Consider the following 23046-nt stretch of genomic DNA (forward strand, 5'->3'; position numbering starts at 1 on the left):
TAGAGTGTTCTCGAACATAAATTCTGATCTGTGTCTGACAAGCCAGATGTTTATTTGCTGTCTTTCATACTCATTTATTTACTGTTTTTTTTTCTGTATGTACTGTTTTACCATATATGGTCCCAGTCCTGCAGTCTGATCCTGCAGGCATCTCGTGTCTCCCTACAGGGGTGCAGGATGTTCCACTCGGCCTTACAGGCCTGGAGATCTGTGTTGTCACTGGATGGGGATTTTTGTAAGACCTGACCTGATCCAGCTGTTGTGTTTCCTTAAAACAAGACCTTTTATAAGCAGATCCAACACCTTGAATAAGGAAGCTCTGAGATACATCCCAGAAAGTTTGGGAGTTTGGCTGGACTTGACAGTTGATAGTTCTTCATATCTTTCTATTTCTTTTTTTTTTTTTTTTCTCTTTAAACCAAAGGAGATTAAACTGGTTAAGAGATTAAGGCCACAAGCCAAAAGCTAGAAATAGGGGTTCTTCTCAGAGCTATGGGCAAATAATATTTGTCCTTCTATGGCCTGGATTTTCTGTCTAGAAACTGAGGGATAATGGTGCTTAGTTTCGTGAAGCACTTCGCTCTCCTGGGCTGAAAACAGCAAAACGAATGTGAAGTATTAGGATTCGTTACCTCCAATTGAAATTCTTATCATGTCTGCTTTTCTGTTCGTTTGGTGTTTCTTTAAATGTTCAGGGAGAATCATAGTGAAATTGAGAGACGCAGAAGAAACAAGATGACACAGTACATCACCGAACTGTCTGATATGGTCCCCACTTGTAGTGCATTGGCTCGTAAGCCTGACAAGTTGACGATTCTTCGGATGGCTGTTTCACACATGAAATCAATGAGGGGCACTGGGAACAAATCTACTGATGGAGCTTACAAGCCTTCGTTCCTTACAGAACAGGTAGATTTTTCGCAAGTATCTGTTTTCTCTGGTTTGTGGTTTTAAGAGATGTAAGGAAACACTGAGAAGAGTCTCAGCTTGATCCTTCGCTGTTGTGTGGTAACTGGTACAAGCTATGTATTCAAGGCGTTTGTGACTGTTTGGACTTGATCTTAGCTATATGTCAAATCTTTCTCCTAGATCATAGAATCATAGAATAGTTAGGGTTGGAAAGGACCTTAAGATCATCTAGTTCCAACCCTCTGCCATGAGCAGGGACACCTCACACTAAACCATATCACCCAAGCCGCAAAATGCATGTTGTTGTTGAGGACTGTCCATCTGAAAAGCAACTAATTTGCTGCTTCTCATCACCGGAAAGGAATTTTCACCCCCAGAACTGGGTTTTTCCCATCCTAACAAAGATCCTCTAAAACAGGTTAGAAATTAATCTGTAAAGATCTGCCTTTCCCTTCTGGGTTTAAAGGGAGGTTAAAAACATTGTTTAGTCTTAGCGCCTAAATTCCCAGCAGCAGAGCTGGGCAGAGATGAATCCCATCTGTACTGGCTGAGGTTGCATTTTGGATGGAAGAAAGAAGATGCACCCAGTGCTCAAAGGAAAACTTTAACTAAGTGCACTGACAATTTCTACCACTTTCATTGTTTTTGAAGTCCTGTGGGTGTAATTGTGCGTTTTCATGGTCTGAAACCGTTTAAGCACTTACACATGTAAGTTATGGCTAAAGGCAATGCTTCCTTCTATTAGGGATACAGCAGCTGCTGCTGACCTCTTAGTGATCACATCTCTACTTATCCTGGCTTTCCTGCAGTGTGTTTCTGGAAGGACTGTGCCATTCAGCTGGTTCTTGGTAGGGTGCCCTAGTCACTTCTCATTGCAACTCTTTGGGTTTTGAATCCTGCAGAATGACAGAGTTTATCTTCATCTTTGTTAATAATGTATGCAAAACAGGTCTCATTATCCTCTGTATAATGCCGCCAGCTATGCAGTGAGGTTTTTATTTAGCCAGTACTTCTTTGTGCTTTCTTTAGAGTAAAACAGAGAACTTGACAGGCTGTTAAGTGTTTCTTGAGATGAGTTACCCATTCCTTTAGTAGAATTTACCAGACTTTGATCCTCACTTTATCAGCTAATATCTACCACTTGCACAGTAGCCATGCTGAGCTGTCTATCCTGGAACTGGACTCAGCTTGTCCAAAGCTCTCTGAGTTCCAGATGCAGTATCTTAACAAGCTCTGGTGGTCCCTGGAGCCACCAAGCAAAGGATGTTCAAGCTTGTTTCCCAGGAATTGGAGTGGTACTTAGCATCCTTTCCCCTGAGAGGCTTTTAAGCTCTGTTAAGCAAAGGTGGTCTTTCTGTTTGATGCATACAAACAACTGTTTACATGTGCAATTCAAGGTTTTGAGTGCCTAAATCCAGTGTGTGAAAGTGAGGGAAGGAAGTACCTTGCTTTAAAGGACTATGGTCCCCCTTCCAGAGCTCAGGTGGGGTCAGGGCACTAGTTGCTGCGTCTCAGGTGGATGTGTGGGTCTGTCAGCTGTCTCAGGACAGAAGTACCCAGGTTGATGAGCAGGGCACTATGTAAAGAAAACACCAAAGACAGGGTGTACTAGACCCTCTGCATCTCTGAGGTTTCGTATTCACAGGCTGGAATAAAAAACCAAGAAGTGATAAAACCTTGTAGTGGCTTGAGCCCGCTAATGGGAGGGGAGGCTGAGGTTTCCCATCCCCGTTCCCACTTAATGCCTTTTATCCAGAGACTGTTTAATTTACAAACAGAGCTCATACGGAGGAGGAGAATGGATGACATGACACAAACCAGAATGACTTGTTGGTTTCTTTCCAATTAATTTATTCAGGACGTTTAATTAAAGGATGAGTTTGCCTCATGAGTTATAGCTGTTCATTTCTTCTGTTTGTATGCTGAAATAGCTTTTTATTTTTTAATGTTAGATGTCCATCACACAATATGTAGTGAGTTTTATTTACTTAATTTTCTTGAAGTGCATTGAGATCACCAGATGAAAGGCAATCAAGAAAAACAAAGTGTTGTTTGTTATTAAGATCAGCAATTTATGGCTTGCTGCAAGTTTGGTTGTGGTGTTCTATTAATACCACAGTGAAAATTTCTGCCTAGGCTGTGATCAGCTACTACGATCACAAGAAAACAATATTCTTTGGCAGTGACAGATGTGTTATTTAATCCCCTTGTCTTGCTGGCATTCTAATCAAATCCTTTCTTTGGAAGGAACTGAAACATCTTATCCTGGAGGCTGCAGATGGGTTCCTGTTTGTAGTTGCAGCTGAGACGGGAAGAGTGATCTATGTATCAGATTCTGTGACTCCTGTGCTGAACCAGCCACAGTCTGAATGGTTTGGCAGTACTTTGTACGAACAGGTTCATCCAGACGACGTGGAAAAGCTGCGAGAGCAACTATGTACATCTGAAAACTCTATGACAGGTCAGATATGTCTGATGTGTAGTTCTGTGTGACGGATCCCTGCAGAGTTTTTGTGATGTTCAAAATGATGGGTTTAAAAATCTGGTAAAAATGAAATTCAGCAAGGTTACCCTGCATTTTCGTGCCGGCAGTGCAATAACAGAAGTCTTCTTTTGCATGACTATATTTTGCATCCTATTGTTTGACTTCAGTCAAACCATCTTCACGTAGCTCTGCATTCAAACTCCTGGGTTGGGTAGGTTTGGAATCTGGATTGTTTTCAGGCTTGGCCTGGAAATCTAGATTGTTTTCCTTTCGTCCTCAATGAACTTGTGACTTCTTTACAAATATGTGTTTCTTTAGGGCAGTGTTTATTTTGAAGGCAAAAATCATACTTTAGACTTTCCCATTTTCATAAAAATTCCTTGTGGTTTGCTAACGGGAATCCTGGGGGAAAAAATCTAGTGTCTGGCAGCTGAAAATGTGGATTTTAAACAGGAGGCTTGATCCTGTAGCAGTGGTATAAGTTAGCTGTAAGTTGACTACCTGTCATTTCACACATAAAACCAAACCATATTTCTGTGTTCAGTACAACTCTGGCTTTTACAGTTGCTCAGCCTAAAAGCTGACAGTAGGAAACTACCCTTGTCTTTAATAGAATGCATGTGTGTTAGAGCTATGAGAATTAGCTAAATCCTGTTTTAACTCAAACTTGGAAAGGAGAAAACCCAACTTCTCTTTTTATTCTTCCACATAGTGTGTTTATAACTAAAGGGAAAAAAAGCTGGGGGAAAATACATCAAAGTCCTTATCCATGCAGAAATCACATAATTCCTCCTTGCTTTAATAATTCGTAATTCTGACCTGGTTCGCTGGAAGTTTTGTTGTGTTTCATAACTCAAGAGACAGTGATCCAGTTCTGAGTGAACCTGCACACTGTTTACAGCTTCCATGTCAAAACAGTGCCAAATTCATGATTTCCTGTGGTTTAAATGTGATGTGGTTTTGGCAGAGCTTTCGTATATTCAAATTGGAAACTCAAAGCAAAATTCTGTGGTGAAAATCCAGATGGATTAAAACCAAGTGAACAGTTAGGGGAACCTGTGCAGAGCAAAACAGCTGAGTTTCATACCACAAGACTCGCAAAAGAGCACAACCTCTGTTTTTATTATGTAGCATGTAATACATTTTAATGTATATGCCATCTTCCTCCAAGTAGCCTCAGTGAACAGTCATGTTTTGACTTCCAAAAGTGCTCAGTTATGGGGCTTAACCTGCTCAAACTAGAGCAGGACTAGACAATACAGAGCACTTTTTTAAAAAACAACTCTGTGTTTTTTCCAGTTTTAACTGTGTGTTTTTCTTTTACACTGAATTCATCTATAGCCAGTGGAAAGAGAAGTTCAAATAATAGTATTTATAATGCTAATTTTTTTCACTGTCTGAGTCTTTTGGAGTTGTCAGATTGACACAGAAAGCCTGTACCTGTGCTGTATATGGGCAGCTGAATGTTTTTCCAGCCTATTTAGAGCCAGTGTAGCCTGCTTAGCTGCACTCTTTAAGGTTCGGAGACAGGCTGGATGTAGAAAGGTGCTTTTAAGGGACTGGAGAGTGTGTGTAGTTACAACTGTTCCAAGCAAGTACTAGTAAGAACAGTGTGTAATTGCTCCTAACTATATGGAGCACATTGTGCGAGTTTTCTTTTGCAAAGTTGGTATGGTTACATATACAGTGCCGCTTTTTGGCCAGCTGAACATTTCACAAGCTATAAACCAAATAAGTCTGCTTCTGAATCAAGCATAGACATATTTGTATGTACATCATCTCTCATCAGATCATCATAGACCAGATTTTTAAGAGGTCTGCTCTAGTTTTCTAGCTTTTAAATAAATGTAGTGTAAAGCAAGTGGCATTGTAATATAGGTCCTAGGTTTTGAGTAGTTTTGGTTTAGAGCTCATAGAATCATAGACTCATTTAGGTTGGAAAAGACCTTTAAGAATATCAAGTCTAGCAGTTAACCCAGCACTGCCAAGTCCAGCACTAAACCATGTCCCTAAGTGCCACATGATGTGACCAGTGAAGTACATTTAGTTAGTATACTAGTAATTTTGTCAGTCTGTAGAGCATGGAATCATAGAATCATAGAATAGTTAGGGTTGGAAAGGGCCTTAAGATCACCTATTTCCAACCCCCCTGCCATGGGCAGGGACACCTCACACTAAACCATGCCACCCAAGGATCTGTCCAACCTGGCCTTGAACACCGCCAGGGATGAAGCATTCACAACCTCCCTGGGCAACCCATTCCAGTGCCTCACCATCCTAACGGTAAAGAATTTCTTCCTTATATCCAGTCTAACCCTGTTTGAGTTTTAACCTGTTACCCCTTGTCCTGTCACTACAGTCCCTAATGAATAGTCCATCCCCAGCATCCCTATAGCCCCCTTCAGATACTGGAAGGCTGCTATGAGGTCTCCACGCAGCCTTCTCTTCTCCAGGCTGAACAGCCCCAACTTTCTCAGCCTGTCTTCATACAGGAGGTGCTCCAGTCCCCTGATCATCCTCATGGCCCTTCTCTGGATTTGTGCCAACAGTTCCATGTCCTTTTTATGTTGAGGACACCAGAACTGCACACAGTACTCCAGGTGAGGTCTCACAAGAGCAGAGTAGAGGGGCAGGATCACCTCCTTCTACCTGCTGGTCACGCTCCTTTTGATGCAGCCCAGGATACAGTTGGCTTTCTGGGCTGCAAGTGCACACTGCTGGCTCATGTTCATTTTCTCATCCACCAACACCCCCAGGTCCTTCTCCGCAGGGCTGCTCTGAATCTCTTCTCTGCCCAACCTGTAGCTGTGCCTGGGATTGCTCTGACCCAGGTGTGGGGCCTTGCACTTGGCATGGTTAAACCTCATGAGGTTGGCATCAGCCCACCTCACAAGTGTGTCAAGGTCCCTCTGGATGGCATTCCTTCCCTCCAGGGTATCAACCAAACCACACAGCTTGGTGTCATCGGCACACTTGCTGAGGGCGCACTCAATCCCACTGTCCATGTCAGCGACAAAGATGTTGAACAAGACCGGTCCCAACACCGATCCCTGAGGGACACCACTCGTTACTGGTCTCCAGCTGGACATTGAGCCATTGACCACAACTCTTTGTGTGCGGCCATCCAGCCAGTTCTTTATCCACCGAGTGGTCCATCCATCAAATTGATGTCTCTCCAATTTAGAGACAAGGATGTCGTGTGGGACAGTGTTGGAACGCTTTACACAAGTGCAGGTAGATGACATCAACTGCTCTACCCCTGTCCATCAGTTCTGTAGCCCCATCATAGAAGGCCGCCACATTGGTCAGGCAGGATTTCCCCTCAGTGAAGCCCTGCTGGCTGTCACCAAGCACCTTGTTGATTTTCATGTGCTTTAGCATGCCTTCCAGGAGAATCTGCTCCAAGACTTTGCCAGGCACAGAGGTGAGACTGACTGCTCTGTAATTCCCTGGGTCATCCATTTTCTCCCTCTTGCAAATGGGGGTTATATTTCCCTTTTTCCAGTTGTCGGGAACTTCACCTGACTGCCATGATTTCTCAAATATGATGGCCAGCGGCTTAGCAACTTCATTCACCAGCTCCTTCAGGACCCGCGGATGGATCTCATCAGGACCCATGGACTTGTGCACATTCAGATTTTTAAGATGGTCTTGAACCAGTTCCTCTTCTACAGTGGGCCCAAGGTCTTCATTCTCACAGTCCCTGCATCTGCCTTCCAGGACTTGGGTGCTGTGGTCAGAGCCTTTGCCAGTGAAGACCGAGGCAAAGAAGTCATTCAGAACCTCAGCCTTCTCCAAATCCTGTGTAGCCAGTTCTCCCGAGAGCTTCCTGAGGGGGCCTACATTCTCCCTAATCTGTCTTTTATTGGCTACATACTTATAGATTCCCTACCTGTTATCTTTCACATCCGTAGCCAAGTTTAATTCTAACTGGGCTTTAGCTTTCCTAACCTGGTCCCTAGCTTCCTGGACAACATCCCTGTCTTATTCCCAGGCCACCTGTCCTTGCTTCCACCTTTTATAAGCCTCTTTTCAATTGAATTTTCCTCAGGAGCTCCTTATCCATCCAAGGAGGTCTCCTGGCCCTTCGGAAATGTAGGTAAATGTAGCATGTAGATAAAACAGAAAACTCTAGATTTGTTTTAAACTTGCATTTCCTTGACCCTGTAAAGTATCATTAAATAAGAGAAGTAGTCTTCTATAAGGAGTGGTCAGTCCAGTGTCAGTGTGCTTATAAACATGCAGCAAGAAGCATCTTGCTCCTTTGAGATGCCTTTTTGGGAGCAAGGTCATTTTAGAGTCTGTTCAACTAGTTACGCTTTCCTTCTTGTAACACAAGCCATATTGAGAGTAGCAGCTTTGTAACAGGTAGGAATGAAATGGAATATTGCAATGAATGTAAATATGGGTGCCTTAGTGACATTTTAAAAAGTCAAGTAGGCAGATGCACTTCATTAAGTCAGTGTTTATCAAGCCATTTGGGCAGCCCCCAAGTCTCTCTTGGCTTCTTGGCTTTCCAGAGTTATGTCTCGTGCAGAACAAAGGGCAATGCAGAGCTTGAAAGAGATGCAAGCTGCAAGCCAGTGAGCTGTGTTTGATATTGAAGTTCACTGCAGGCTCCAGGAAAAGCCTCATCCTTTAGTGACCTCTGGCTGTTGAGATAGGATCTGCCTGAGGAAGAGAATTGCAAATGAAAGTGTAATGATCTGTTACAATTTTTAATTTTGCTCTCTTCCTCATCTTCTCAGGGTATATTTTCTCAACCCTGTAGCTTCCTCCTTCAGCCCTTGAACTGGGGAAGCAATGACAAAGGACAAACTTCCCTTGCTTCGCATTAGATCAGAGCAACATCTTTTGGTTATATTTGCTTTTCCTGTTACAAGCACTCATCATTAGTGCTGCGTTGCTGGGGTTTTCCCAGCACCTCTTAGCAATCCTGCTACCCAGGAAGCTGCTCCAGACCCTGAGGACTTGGGAGGCTGCCACTGCCAAAAAGGGGCACGACAGAGAACAAGCTGGCGGAGAAAGCAGGCTCCCTCTCACATTTCTGCCCCCAGGAATAAGACTGAGCTGGAGCTGTGGTTACATGAGCATTTCTTTGGCAATCACACCAGCTTATGCAATCATCACCTCATCTCACCCTCTCCTCATTTGGCATTTACGTGGTACTACAATGAGTCACATCAAGGGGGCTGACCCAGCCAAAAGCTAAGCTAAGTAAAAAGAAGCTTAGGTTTGGTAGAGACAGCTCTTTGGCCCACCTTGTCACAGGGTTGCTTAAACTCTTGTGGTAGCACCACAGAGAAGCAGGAAGTGAATATTTAAGAGTAAGGAGAGGACAGGACTTAGGAGCAGTAAAAGTATATACCACATTGAAGTGGCTGTTTAACTATGGCTTGAACCATGTAGTGTGTTTGGGGAGTTAATTGCTGGCTCTATTTTTAACTTCTAGGATATGGGGAAGGATGGATAGTTTATATTCCATTTTATATCCTCAGAGATTTCATTCCCTGGAAATGGAACAATTGTCTGCTTGTTTATTATGCATTAATTGCTAACACATTGTAGCCACAGGAAAGCTGAACTGTGAAGTATATGTATGGTTTGAAATGTTCTGGAAAAGACAGCAGCTAAGACTTGAGAGAAACAAACAGTTCTCCCAAGAAGTCTTGACATGTGTCATGGGCATGAATAACTAGAATGGGGCTAATACTGAGAATAGTAATTTATTTTCCCTCTTTGTTGCCGGAAATCTGCAGATGGGAAAACAACCTCAAATATGGATGAAGACCACATCCCACAGTAGGATCCATTAGCAAAGACCTATTTGCCCTTAGGATGCACTGATGAAACCTGATGGATGTTGGATTCAGATGCAGGTTCAGGGCTGGAAGGTGTGAAGGGATGAATGACGCATAGTGTGGTGGAATTCTAATGCAAGTGAGAGCCTCTAAGCAGCTGCAGACAACAAATCTCTAATGGTACAGAGAATGGGCAGGACTTAGATTTAAGTGCAAAGAAAAACAGCTTTTGAAGAACACCTCCACTAGATTTACTTTCAAAAAAATGACTGAACAAGTACTGGAGTAAACTGTCCTTCCATTAAAATACAGTGTTTGAGAACACTTTGTGAGACTGATTTCTATTAATCTAATTCTCCATAAGCGGTTCATGAAAGAGTAGAATGAGGAATATAGGTACCTTTGTATGGTTGCTTGGAAATATTCCAGTGATTCCATGATGTGTCTCAGATACACTTGTCAAGGCTGTGAAGTCCCTGTTCCTGCAGCCAGCATCTCCACTTGGTGCAAATGGGAAACACCCAAGTTTATTATATTAAGTTCTGAGCTCTGATTGGCACAGCACATAGTAATCCAGCTATAATGTCTCCCTTCAGCCTCACTCAGTTTAGGCAAGGCAGCAAGCAGCATATGTAATCCCATCCGTGGCACAAAGCCGCCTCAGGACATTGAGGTTCAGAAGGAGACCTTGCCAACTGTTTTAGCTGAGCAGTTAAGGGGTACTGAAACTGTGAATCTGTGACTGCAAGAAAATTATGAGAACCAGAACCTTAACTGCTTTCAGTTTCAAGTGATTTAAAAATTACTCAAGTCAATTTACTTGCTAACTGAAGAGATTAACTGAGGTTACTTCTGGACAGAACTTATATGCCAAGTGTATTCTTGGCATGATATTTTATTGCCATATTTTGTAGGAACAAAAAAGTAGAACTTTATGATGGAAATGGTGACTGACTACAGCACAAGTTCAGCCGATAGGTACTTTTTTTAAAGAAAAGACCTTTGTGTGACAATTCTCTGTGGTTTGTGAATATTATGGAAACGTCATTCCATGTTATATAAGCAGACAGCTGGATTGGGGAACCTGTCTCATGGAAATGTCAAATACTACATAGTCTTGCAGTGATGGTTTCAGCGTATGCAGTTTTCTGTCCAACTGCAAAGCTTTGTTACCAAGCACAGGTTGTAGAAACAGCCACAAAATTTTCTGTAAAAATGAGAAAAATTATATTCAACTCAGAAGAGGGCAGTGCCAGAGACCAGTGGAGAATCGTCCCACAACATTTCACAGATGGGAAGTGCTCAACAAACGGTAAATAACCATGTGAAAGAAGATTAGGAATAACTTCACAACAGATACTCGTCCTGAAAATCAGCACAGGATTTCTTTTTGTGCTGTGAGCTCTCTTATACTTCCATGTCAGTTTTCCAAATCTAAATTATGCGTGGTTTTTCTTGAAAGGAGGTTCTTCTCATACAGCCAGCCAGCCACATGAGTGCAAATGATCAGTTTTCGACTCTCCCTTCAGTGACTGATTTAGGACTCCAGCTGATACGGAGAAGAGCTGGGTGAGACTGCTGTTTGGCTTCATGAGCAAAATCCTCTGAAGAAATTCAAATACTAACTTGAGGCATGAGCAGAAACTCAGTCCTGGCAAATATAATCCTGTTATGCCTTAAAATCAACATCAGTAACTGTAAAACTTGTGTCTGATGAAAAAGTAGTATGTTATCAAAACAGTTAATGCAATGACTTCTGCACTGTATTGGTAAACCAGGGAGGTACTCTCATCCAGTTAGAAGTTGTATCAGCCTATTTATAAGAAAAAAAGGGGGGGGAGGGGCTAAAAATGTCTATTTTGGGTACTGGTGCCAAAAATTTTATATCAAAAATATATTATCAGATGCTCTGTGTTCCTGCGTCTTTTGTAGAAATTAAGATACATGCCAAAGATGGATGCTTTTCTACCCAGACTTCATAGAATCATAGAATAGTTAGGGTTGGAAAGGACCTTAAGATCATCAAGTTCCAACCTCCCTGCCATGGGCAGGGACACCTCACACTTCTTAACTCTCCTTTTGTTTGGAGAAGTGTGTCCTTGCTGAGACAGTTTACAGAACCAGCAGCTCTAGTAAAGCTCCTTTGGGACTTTGTTCTCTAGCCTTCGTTTCTGAAGAGCACATTTGTAAGAGGCTTTATGCATTGGAAAGGTACTCTGCGTGTAAAGGGCTGTTTTAACTGACAGCGCTTGATTTCTTTATTTATTTAATTCTGTTTGTGAATTCTTTTAAGTACATGAACCCTAAAGAACTATCTGACTCTGAAACGTGCCCAGCCCAGCAGCTTAGGAAGACAGAGTACAGGGAATTAAAACCAGATCTCAGTATTTTAGATTTTAACATTTTAGCACAGGATGATTGGCCTAGTAAGACTGTTAGCCTCTAGGCAGGTAAGAGCGAGTTGTATAACTTTTTGTTTATAGGAAGAGTTCATGGCTACTTGTGCTTTTCATGCCAGGATGAAACAGTGGTTCATCATCTGTTTTCACTGAACGTCCAGACTGTAGCATGAAGATGAGCGGGCACCCAGTAAACAACACACAGCAAAAGAGGGAGGATGGGGAGGAGAGGAAATTTCCATATACATAAATTGAGATGTCCTGAAATCTTTTATGTCTCTGCAGGACTGTCTGAAAATTTGTTTTATGGGATTTTCCACCCATGCACACACGCATACCCACACACACCCCACTTTATTCCTCAGGAGGGTGGAGGCTGGAGACAGCTGTGCCAGGATTGTTGCACCTGCGATGGAAGGGAACAGAGATGTTATTGAAAACAAGCTTTAACACTGAGGTTGCCCTGAAAAAGGGGACAATTCTGTAAATGTGCTGCCGTGTATAGAATATATATGAGTGATTCATGTCAACAGAGCATTTCAAGTTTCTGTCTGGTTTTACTGTAGAAAAATCCAATTTTTTAGCAACGTATCTCTTCCTATTTTAAGTGTGAAATCTTGGAAGAGATTTGGCTTGTTGCCGGCAATTACCAAATCACCATGTGATACCTGTTTTTCAGCAACATTCTGTTGTACCGCCAGCATTGCGGTAAGCAAAGGGGATGTTTGAGGTGTAAGACTTTCTGTATGCACCAGCCCCATTGCTGTGCCTTTGTTCCAGAGAAAAAAAATCTGCCTGTGTTTTTGCGGACTCATAACAGACAGACAGCCTTTGCACTTGATCAGTGCCAAGCATAGGAATTGTGGTTTTTTCAGCTTTAGGCTGTTCAGTTTGTGGGGTTTTTATGTGTAGGATGAAGGAAGTGAATGTTCTGCTTCCTCTATGCCCATTCTGTTTGCAAGCAAATGAATTAGTGCAGTAGATGCTTAGGAGCAGGAAACAATGAAGCTGTGCCTGTATGGCACCTATATCTTGGCTTAGAAGTGATGCCCAAAGCCTCCATGTCTTCAGTTTCTCTTCTGTCATCAGCTGCTTTGATCAAGCACAGTTTGCCAACTTCATGTGACAAAATAGAAAGCTTAAGTGGGTGAGTGAAAGCCATCTGAATTTGAATGTGCTGGGCTCTCAGGAAGGAAAACAAGGGAAGTTTTAAATTTTCTGTACATTCAGTGACACATATGAGACTTAATGTTTCCTTTGCAAGTGGATCGCCATGTTTTTCAATTGAAGTGAATGAAACAAATCATTCCTTCAGTTGCGGCTGTGTGACCAGTGGCTATGGTTCCATGACCTTACGGGGTGATGCAGAGGGTACAGTCCGGCTTTTTGTTTTGTACCTGTAAGGAAGAGGACCTTAAAGCCTTGGAGCACCATTCCTGCCCTTTGACACACTGGACAATATCACAAAAATAAGAAAAACCCAGTCTGCTCTCAAAAAATAGGTACTTCCAAATGATCATACTTTAAATGTATGGTACATTTAATCTCTCTAACTGATTCCAAGAAAATTTTGTTTTGCTTTGGTCTCTAGGGCTGTTTTTGGGGGGAAAAACATCCCCTATGTTGGGATAAGCCCAACTCGTACACAGGCAGACTGAGCCAGTGGTCTGTCTCCCCACTGCTGAGACAGTCTGTTTGGGTGGATAGTACTGGAAGGAGCACTAGTGATAATAAGTTGCATTTTTTTAATTATAATGGTGTTTTAAAAAGGTCAGTACATGTTTTTACCAAAATAAGGAAGCAACTTTAGCTTAGTACTTTGAGAAAGACTTATTACACCTGGTTAACATAGGGAATGCTTTTAAGGTGAATTTTCAAGTGCTTGTGCATGCATGTGCAAGTATATTTTGTGGTTGTTATTTCTCTTCAGTCTTCACCTAGAGTTTTCTCACTTGGAAACTGCCATGTACTTAGGTCTGTTATCACAGATGTTTGACTGGATCATTTTCAGTTGCTGTGTTTCAAGTATGGTGGGGTTTTCTTGATGTTCAATATTTATTCAACCTGCTGTGTTTTGTTAAACATGGTGACAGTGAAATATATGGAGTGAAGTGATTTTCTTGATATTTAAAAAATACTACCTTTTCCACAAATACCTGACCAACTTCTTTGGTTAACACATTACCAGTAAAGCAGTTCGATCCTGCCTCTTGGAGCCTTTGCCACTGGCCCTGCTTGCAACCCTCTGTAAATCTCAGGTGCTTTGCTACTTTGATGGGAACTCCGCAGGTACTCAAGGGTGCAGTATTAGCCTTAACATCTGCGCTGTGGAGAACTAGCTTATTTTAAATGAACTAAACTATGAAAGCAGGCAGAGAACGTACTTGGGCTTTTTGTTCTCCTCCCTCTCTCTTGCTTTTTCTGTGTTTAAATTTAATTCTGTCCCCAGCAAAATATCTCACAAGGTCATATTGCAGTCATTATTTCCTCTAATGGACTGTTCCATGGTGTGTCACCAGCTCATGTGGAGCAGACCGCAGCCAAATTTAAGAACCAGATCATGCCAGTATTTACTAATAAAGCATATATCCCAGTTATTTGAGTTTGATAATGAAGTACAAGTAATACAGAATGCTAGGAGCTGAAGCTTTCTTGGCAAAAGTGAAGTGTTTTTCAGTAAGTCTTCCTGCTGAGCATTCAAGTGAAACAGATAAGTTAATTTAAAAGCTACTTACAGCCTTTATGTATTGATTTATTATGCAGTTGTGAATGGTAAAAGAATAAATTACATATTTCGGAGTTATTTTGGATGACTGTCCTGTCATGGGAGTCTCTACTGCTGGTGCTTTGGATAACTGTTTCTGGGGTTTTCCATCCTTTTTTCTAATTACAGAAAGTCTGCTCTGTCTTTTCAGGAGCTCTTTGAATCTTGGATCACTGGCAGGCCTTAGTATGATCATTTTCCCCAGCTCAGGCTTTCCTTCAGATACACCTGATGATTGTAACAGAAATGCTACCCCAACTGTCTAGCTCATGGAACCATGAACTTGGTGATACTCGTCTAGTGACTGATCCTGAAAGTACCCGGGGAGATCAGGAAGTGGCTGAGTCAGGACTTACACAGACCTATAGCAACATGAAGCTTCTGCTGCTGAAGTTTAAATGGACATTGCAAGATTGAAAAAAGAGAGAAGCGTTGTCCCACTTTACAGATAGGGAACTGGAAATGGAGATAGGTGCTGTTGTATTTATGTCTAGGGAAAGCTTACACATCGTGTATGGGCTTCTATAAGCTATTTTATTTAGCATGCTGAATATTTCCCATGCATAAGATAACCATTGTTGAGAGTTCAAAATACATTTAGTCCTTAAAATGTTTTTGGTTTGTGTTATAACTTAACTTTGAACATGTGCTTTGAATTATTTGCTTGGGTTTTTATGTCCAGTTTTTCCAGGCCCATCAGCAGAGAGAGTTGCATGTGATCTGTAACACTATCCCTTCAGATAGTCCCTTAAAATTAACTCAGGAGCAAGGCTCAAAAGCCCACATAGTTTCCTTTTTAATTTAATTATAATGATGCATATTTGTCCAGCACTGTAGAGAATTACATGATGCAGACTGGTTAGTCAAACATGAAGACAGGCACAGCAGAAACTTTTTGGCCTCATGAGCTTTTATAAGAACAAGTTGTATTAAGCAAACAGCTGTGTAATGTGAGGGGGTTCTTACTGAAAAACAAGACGGGGTGAGAAAGCTTTTCAGTTCCGCTTCTGTGGGTGAGTGTCTCCAGTTGGTAAGTAGGGGACAGACAGAGATTTAAAAATAGCTACATTTCAATTGCATTACTTCTCTTTTATTTTTATTAACTTTGGTGTTGATTGGATCAACTTTTCATTCTATTGTAAGAATGTCGTAACTTGAATCTAATGCTTATACAACGCCTTTTGCAATTAGATGATGTAAACCTTAACATATTTAGAGAGGTTCAAATAGTCCCCCTGAGAAGCTAGGCTAGTGAGGAGAGTGAGCTTTGATGGTTTGTGTTTATAATCGTAGAATTATAGAATGGTTTGGGTGGAGGGTGCCTCTAAAGCTCATCTATTCCCAACCCCGAGCCATGGGCAGGGACACCTTTCACTAGACCAGGTTGCTCAAAGCCACATCCAGCCTGGCCTTGAGCACTGCCAGGGATGGGACAGCCACAGGTTCTCTGGGCATCTGGTTCCAGTACATCACCAGCCTCACAGGGAAGAATATCATCCTAGTATCTAATCTAAATCTACCCTCTTTCAATTTAAAGTAATTTCTTTTCCTTATTTAGGCTAATTGTTTACATGAGCTTGGGCCCCGTTTCTAGCTGCATCTGCACTGCTGGCTGACCACAGGCAAGAGAAATCATTCGTTTGGGCTTCACTGTCCTCATCCTTAAAATAGGAGTAAAGGTGTGGATCTCCTCTGAATGTTGCTTTAATGTCTGACAACAACAAGTACATGCTTGGAGCCAGTTGGTTATTTATTTTGTATATTGATGTATTTGTTTATCAGCATATTAGCGATACTCTGTAGTGGAGTGTGCAGTTGGGTAGGGTTAAGGTGCTGCTTCCTGCTGCATAAGACAAGCACAAGAGAGCAGTGAGGCCCCAGCCTGTGAGAGCTAAAGCAGTCTCATAACATTTGGGTGAAAGACACTGCCAGCTTTGGAGTGAAAGTGGCTGCATTTTATCCCTGCATCCCATAAGCTTCTTGGTTGATACATGCAGTATGACAGCCGGGAAGCCCTCTGTTGTCCTGGAATTTGTTCCAGGCTTCTTGAGGCTGACTGATTTTACAGCAGTGTTGTATTCTCAAGGGATATTATTATACCAGTGTCCCAGGGCTTCATTCTTCTGGAGAAGTTGGGCCAGGGCACAAAATCCTATGCACAGAGGACAGAGGTATAACTGGTAGCTTGCTGTACAGCCTTGCTGGTAAGGTGCAGTCTCCCATGGGGAGATCCTATCGTCTCTGTACGGTCAGACAAGCTGGGAAGCAAGGCTGCAAAGTATGCATGGGGAGACCTTGTTCCCACCCATGGGGCTTCTTCAAAGTCCTACTGACCCACTTTTTGAAAGATTTGATAGGATTCTGATTTTAATATCAGGGAAGGTTTAGATCACATCAACCACCTCCACATGATCAGGAGCACGTTCCCTCTCATCAATGTCCTGAGCTTTTGACTGAAGTTGTCATTGTGGTCCATAAAGGCTGTGGTACCAGCAAAGGGTGACCTGTGCTACCAGACACCTTCCAGTCAGAAATCAGGGGCTCCTGCACCCACAGTCTGGAGAACGGAACCTTTCCACATGTGAATTAAAACTATAGATACATCGCTAACAGCGCAGCATGAATCCAAGTATGAAAGAGAAGAGCCTGCTGCCTGTTATGAGCCCATCTGCTCTGCATCATCATGAGCCCTGGCAGCAGTCCCATGTGGCGGTGCTGTGTCTGATGCTGGGGAAGGCAAAAGTGTTGGGAGTGTCAGTGCCTGCACGCTGGGGTTATTTGTCAGTGAGCAGGAGGGTTGGTAAATGAGTTAAGCATCACGAGTTAGCCAGTTCTGTAAAAACAACCTCATCAGGCTCATTCTTTCTAGAACTGTACATTCTTCATGGTCTCTTGATGTGTTTTAAATGTTAACTAGAATTGGTGTCCCTTTCAGAGGTTTAAAAGACTCTTAAATGCTCAGCAAATACGAAGTAGTGGTGTTAAAATAAACAACAGGTTGGCAGGCGTTGCTGCACTGTAACCTCCAATGTGAGTAAGAAGCCTTCTGTAAAGTCAGCGCTGGTTTTGGGTGCACAGTGTAACTAGTGCCAGTCATGTGGTTCTGCCGTTAGTTTATATGCTAAAGGATGGTGTTAAGCACACCTATGTTTTGAGCATCCAGGCTGTTCTTACTGCGCATGTGTTTGCTTTCCCTTTAATGAGGGGCCAGAAAGATGCAATTTTTTGTGGGTTTTATTAGGATTGTATTGTTTGGTGCATTTACCCTGCATAGTTCCTGTCCTTGGTGGTGTGATGACGAAGGGATGCTCTGTTATTAGAGGATACTTGGATGAGCAGCAGCATATTTGTGTGCAGCTGCTTTTGGTGTCACCAACCCTACAGTAGACACCTTGTCATTATAAGTGGGCAGGGACTTGAGCTTTCAGGACAGGGAGTGTGTATGTGGTAGATGTGTCTATGCTTTTATGAACATTACCTTTTTTAAATAATAAACCCTAGAATGCTGAGAGAAGAGCTGTGTGACCATGACTAATTTTTATGTGTATATTGTTTTATTTGTATGTTGAGAGCTGCTTCTGCTTTATGTAAATGTGAGTTCCTAGAAGGAGAGCCTTCAAATACTGTGTTTGCGTTGTAGTTTTGGTTCTTCACGAGTTCCTGGATCTTCTGATATTTTAGGGTTTTTTTACATCCACAGGGTGGATGTATATTTGTTGGAATTGCTAGAACTTAAAGCACTTGCTGAGCTGTATTAAACATGAGATGACAATTGTAAAGGTATACATTTTTAATGGCTTTTATGTTCTTTTAATTGTTGAATTCATGCAGAATAACTGCTTTGCTCTGGTATGAGCTTATGAAGAGTAATCTGATACAAATTTATCAAATTAAGGTTGTTTAATGTTCTTATTGAAGACATGTTGTTTATGTGTTCATAATGCATCCACTGTTTTTAAGAGGAGCTCTGGCAGCTGAATACCTCGGTTGGTGTAAAGCTATAGTTGGTGCGTATGAATTAACTGATAAATGAAAAATTAAGGAAGAGTTACACTTTGTTTTCTAGAAGTTCATTGTTTATCCCAAGCAGTGACCTGTATCTTATATGTGTACAAACTGTTTTAGCTGAGAACACACATCTTTAAGCTGATCTCTGCCGCTAATTTCTAAGGACTTAATGTACTAATAGAGAGCATCACTGCAGAAGAAGGCCTTTGTTCTCTGGCCCTTCAGTTTGAGGGCCATCTTACATCTGGAGCTGTGTCCAGAACCATCAGTGCCTTGACCATCACTTTGCTTATATTTTTAATTATTTCCTCTTGTTTTCCTGCATCCCTGTCTTGCTTTTTCCTGTTTCTAATAATAAGATAAAGATGGTTTTAGTTTTCATAAGGATTTTTGGATGCAGTATTCCTGTGTTCTGTTTCTCTTCCATGAGTATCCTGTGGAGTATTTTTGATGAACACAAAATCATCTTTTGTTATCTTGTCCAAACCAAACTTAGTTTATCCTTTATTTTATTTTGCCTGGAAAGAAATATGTAGACGATCTGGTGGCTGAGAATAATTCTTAAATACCTCACTTGTTCTTTGTAAGACAAGATGCTGTCATATACAGCACAAAGCTTGCTGGGCTCCTAAGGTATTGAGGGCAAGGTGGGACTCCATATATTAATGAAGACTGTTTCCTTATCAGGTCCAAGGTTCTGTACAAGGCAGCTGTCCTACTGATGAGTCAGAGGGAAGTAGAAAATTGTATCATGTGCTTTGCCAACAGTATTTTTATGTGCATGAGGCCAAAACAAATTTCTTCAGATCTTTATAAGCAGGCAGTAGTCTTTTGTTGTAAGAGAGGGGTATTTCCATGCTGCAGACTGGGTGCAAATATTGTATGATTGTTTCTAGAGACAGTCATTTCAACTTGAACTGAAATTTTTGCAGAAGAATGCCTCTATGTAACAACCTTTCTTTCTAATTAGATACTGCAGGATTCTTAGGACCTGGAAATCCAGCAGGGAAAGCGTTTGTGGTAGAATTAGATGTCGAAGCTTATTTTGAATCTGCCAAAAAAAAAAAGAAATAGCAAAGAACTGAATAACAAAGGACAGACTGTGTTTGATTACCAGGCTATAAACCTTAGCATGCAGTGCTTAAACATGGAGGAACAAATTTTCTAGCAGGCTGGTGCTATTGTGTAAAGATGGATTTGAGCCAAACTCTCAGATTTGAAACCCCAGGAACTTCAGTAGGCTGAGACCAATCTTTGGCTTAGGTTCATCTCAAACGCTGCAAGCACAGCAAAGGTATTGAGCATTCACAGTAGCAACCAGAGATCCAAAAGGGGAAGGTTTGTGCATAATCCAGTCACAATTTACACATGCAAGAGGCATATCAGTGCTAATATGAATATTTGTCCCCTTGATCATTTTGTTTGAGAGCATCTTTGAAAACCTGCTGCAGCATAACACAAAGGGAATGTTTCTGGCATGTATCCTAAGTACTTGAATCTGTTACCTACTAATCTCTTTAGGGGGAAGAGCTTTATATGGCTTCTCTGATTTTACATCAGTAATGAGTCACTTGCAGACTGTCCTCACCTTGGTGGTCCCCTCTGAGAGGCCTTTCTTATAACAACACCTGACATCAGGTTCCTGGGTTGAATGGTGGATTCCTGCTCAGAGGACAACTGGTTTATTATAGGTTTAAGCAATGCTGCCTTCTGGATGGTGACTCTAGTTGGTAGATTTCCACACATTACCAATTATACCTAGACCAACCGGAGAGATTTATGTGCTGATTTTAATGAGCATTGTGCTCATTTATTTGCTTTCTCTTCAGCACAGTAAACTCTGGCTTCCTCTGAGTTGTGCAGCTGCTGGAAATGGTAATAAGACAGCAGTGTTGGTCACAGCAGCGCTATGTTGGAGATACTCATCCTGCACTTGCTGTATCTGAGGGTTGTGTCTGTAACTGGAGGGGGGAAAAGTTTAACATGAAAATGAACTACATGCACTTACCAGTTTATGGGGAAGCTCATAAAGGAATCCAGCTGATGGTGGCACTGGGTTGTTAAAACTGTTCTCCTGAAGAAACTAGAAGAAATGTGCACTATTCAGTTAGCAGAAATTGTCAGAATTATATCCTAGAATATTTCCTATTCGTAAGAATATAATGGCCAAATTTAACATCACATATACTTTGTATGTGTTTCCTCTGGAGCAACCTAAATGAACGTTTATCACCCGCATAGCCGCACCAGCATAAAAGGTACAGGAATACATAGAGATATGACTTTTTTATGTTTCTGCGACAGAGCCATCATTAGAGTATGCAGCCTCCTTGAATTGAGCTGTTTGAATGACACTTGAGTTGTGATTTATGCCAGTTTGCGATATGCTTCCTGCTCAGGTCCATCTTGTGAGCAGCTGCAGGGAATTGAAGTTGATACTAAAGCAGGTGGAAGTTGATTTTGCAATTCCCTGTTGGCAGAAGCAGGGTGGTGTGGGTCCATTCCCTCCTCAGGGTCCAGGTGTGGAATGGTGAGGAGCCCGGGGAGAAAAGTCTGTGACTTTTGTCTTGAGACCAGATGAAACTGTATTGTCACAGCAAAAATAAGTCACGACAAATAACTGTGGTATCACTCCAACTTGTCCTGACTTCACCGTTTTCCATCTCTCTGCACTTCGTTAGAATTATCTGGTAAAATCTAAATGCTGTCAGTCTAGGCCTAGAAATGAATATGGGGTTCTTAGCAATTAGCATGAAAATAAGGAGTAATCCTGTATCCAGATTGCCATCATTAAACAGGAGACCTCTCCAAACAGGGAAATCTTTTAGAAGTATGTATGCGATACTGTGCGCAGACACAGTAACTTGCAAGGACTTGGGAGTATTGATGCCAGTCCTTTTCCAAAGGATCACATTTACCTGTGCTGCATGGCCACGTTGGTTACATGCAGTTCTCACACTGGGTTGTTCCCCAGTTTACTCTTCATGATATGCTCTAGACATCTGGTGATACCAGTATAACTAACTTAAAAGCTGAGTCTTGGGAAATCCCTCTTATGTCAGGGAGTCAGTACACTAACAGGCTTATTTGAGCTAAATGTAAAGCTTTATCCTTAGGCTATTCACCTGTAATTCTTCCTCTTTTTAATAAAATTTGATCATAAGCTTCTAATAATATATGAGAAACAAACTGCTTGTTCTTTACTAAAATCTTCACTGTATTGTTAGAGCTCTAAAAGGTTAACATATGTACGATGGACTATTGAAACAAACTGCTGAGAGCTTTGTCGTAATGTCTGTGTACCAAACATTTCTCTGACTCATACTCCCACAGACCCCCTGCAGTGATTTTGTAAGTCAGAGCAAAATTTAGACTGCTGCTTCTTATCTGATACATATTTCTAAAACAATGCCAAACAAAAGGCTAAATTTAAAAACTGACTTCTGTTGTCAGGGGTTTCAGGCATGCCAAAGGAACGTGTGTCAGCAGTTTTAGGCTTAGCTGCCACGTAATTGTCAAGCATTATTTTTAGAGGTACTCCTGGATGATGAAAACTGAGAAATTTCTCTTGGCTGTTGGAGTTTCATTTACTGTCACTGCTTCTTGATTATTTGTGTCACTTCAAGAATTTATACTGGAATGGAAAAAAAAGTGCACAGAAAACAACTCTTTTGTTTACATGACAAAGTTAATTGTGTCCAAAGAGAAAAATGCTTTTAATGGTTTCATTTGGCTTTGCATGCTCATATGGACAGCCGTTGGGTCCTGTATGTATATTCTGTCTTTTTTGCTTCATTGTGAGTCAGTTTGCCTCATCCCTAATGATATTTTGTTTCTCTAAATTGTGTGAGTAGGTATGAGGATGGGAAAACAGATTGTGGCTTTGGCTATAGAAAATTACACTGATGCAGGGAAAGGAAGTGTGTTTGAATCTCAGATCCATCCTACATCATAGGGTCAGTGTAAATGAGCTGGGAAATATGGTGATATGATTTCTTCCCTGCTCACACCTGAATCATATGTACATAGCCTAGTGATTTGAATAGAAGCATCTTTAGGAATTGTTCCCAGAGTTGCTAACTTCACCTTAGAGACTTAATGACATCTAACTTTCTGTTGACAAGGATGGCTTTCCTCCAGAAGTAGTTACCTTGAGGATACCTTAACAGTAAGATGCAGCTGCCTAGTTGCTTCTCTGAAATACTAATCTTTAAACTCTTTGTAGTGATTTTATTCTCATTCATTGATGGAGCTAAATATTTTCTGTTAAAGTTATTCTGAAGTTAATGTTTGTCAGTAGGATTATTTCAGAACTCAATTTTTGGACAGAGATTCTTAAGTAAATCTGGTAAAGGAGACTTGGAATGTATTCTATATGATTTCTTCAAGTATGGTATTTTATGTTGCTGTAAACTTGGCTACTTATATCACAGTAAAGACTTAAGTTTTTAAATAGTTACAGTTATTGAAAGGTACCCACCTTAAACATGTAGGTTTGCTCATGGCTGTGTGTCATCAGCATTGGTGGCTGTCATTTAATTGTCTTTTCCGCAGCATTTCTCTTGCCCACTGTCACTTTTGTGGCTGTGTCCAGCCCTGAAGCATTGTGGATCTGGGCCAGTGGTTCATTTCTAGTCTGTTACTAATGTGCAGAATTCTATAGTCATCTGTTAGCAATTG

General features: G+C 41.5%; 1 protein-coding gene across 5 annotated transcripts in view; it reads left to right on the plus strand.

Moving 5' to 3' along the window:
- The window catches only part of ARNT2 (aryl hydrocarbon receptor nuclear translocator 2), a 104739-nt gene that overhangs the window by 37173 nt on the left and 44520 nt on the right, over window positions 1-23046 (plus strand). For all 5 annotated transcript variants that reach the window (XM_061446806.1, XM_061446807.1, XM_061446811.1 and 2 more), the window contains 2 exons: window positions 696-909; window positions 3157-3370. In XM_061446806.1, coding sequence (XP_061302790.1) covers window positions 696-909; window positions 3157-3370 — 428 coding nt within the window. The remainder of the gene's footprint in view (window positions 1-695; window positions 910-3156; window positions 3371-23046) is intronic.

The sequence above is a fragment of the Pezoporus flaviventris genome, unplaced genomic scaffold, assembly GCF_033815535.1.
Source record: "Pezoporus flaviventris isolate CSIRO_AGI_PZ_B2104156 unplaced genomic scaffold, CSIRO_AGI_Pfla_v1 ptg000006l, whole genome shotgun sequence".
In the NCBI taxonomy this organism is placed as follows: domain Eukaryota; kingdom Metazoa; phylum Chordata; class Aves; order Psittaciformes; family Psittacidae; genus Pezoporus; species Pezoporus flaviventris.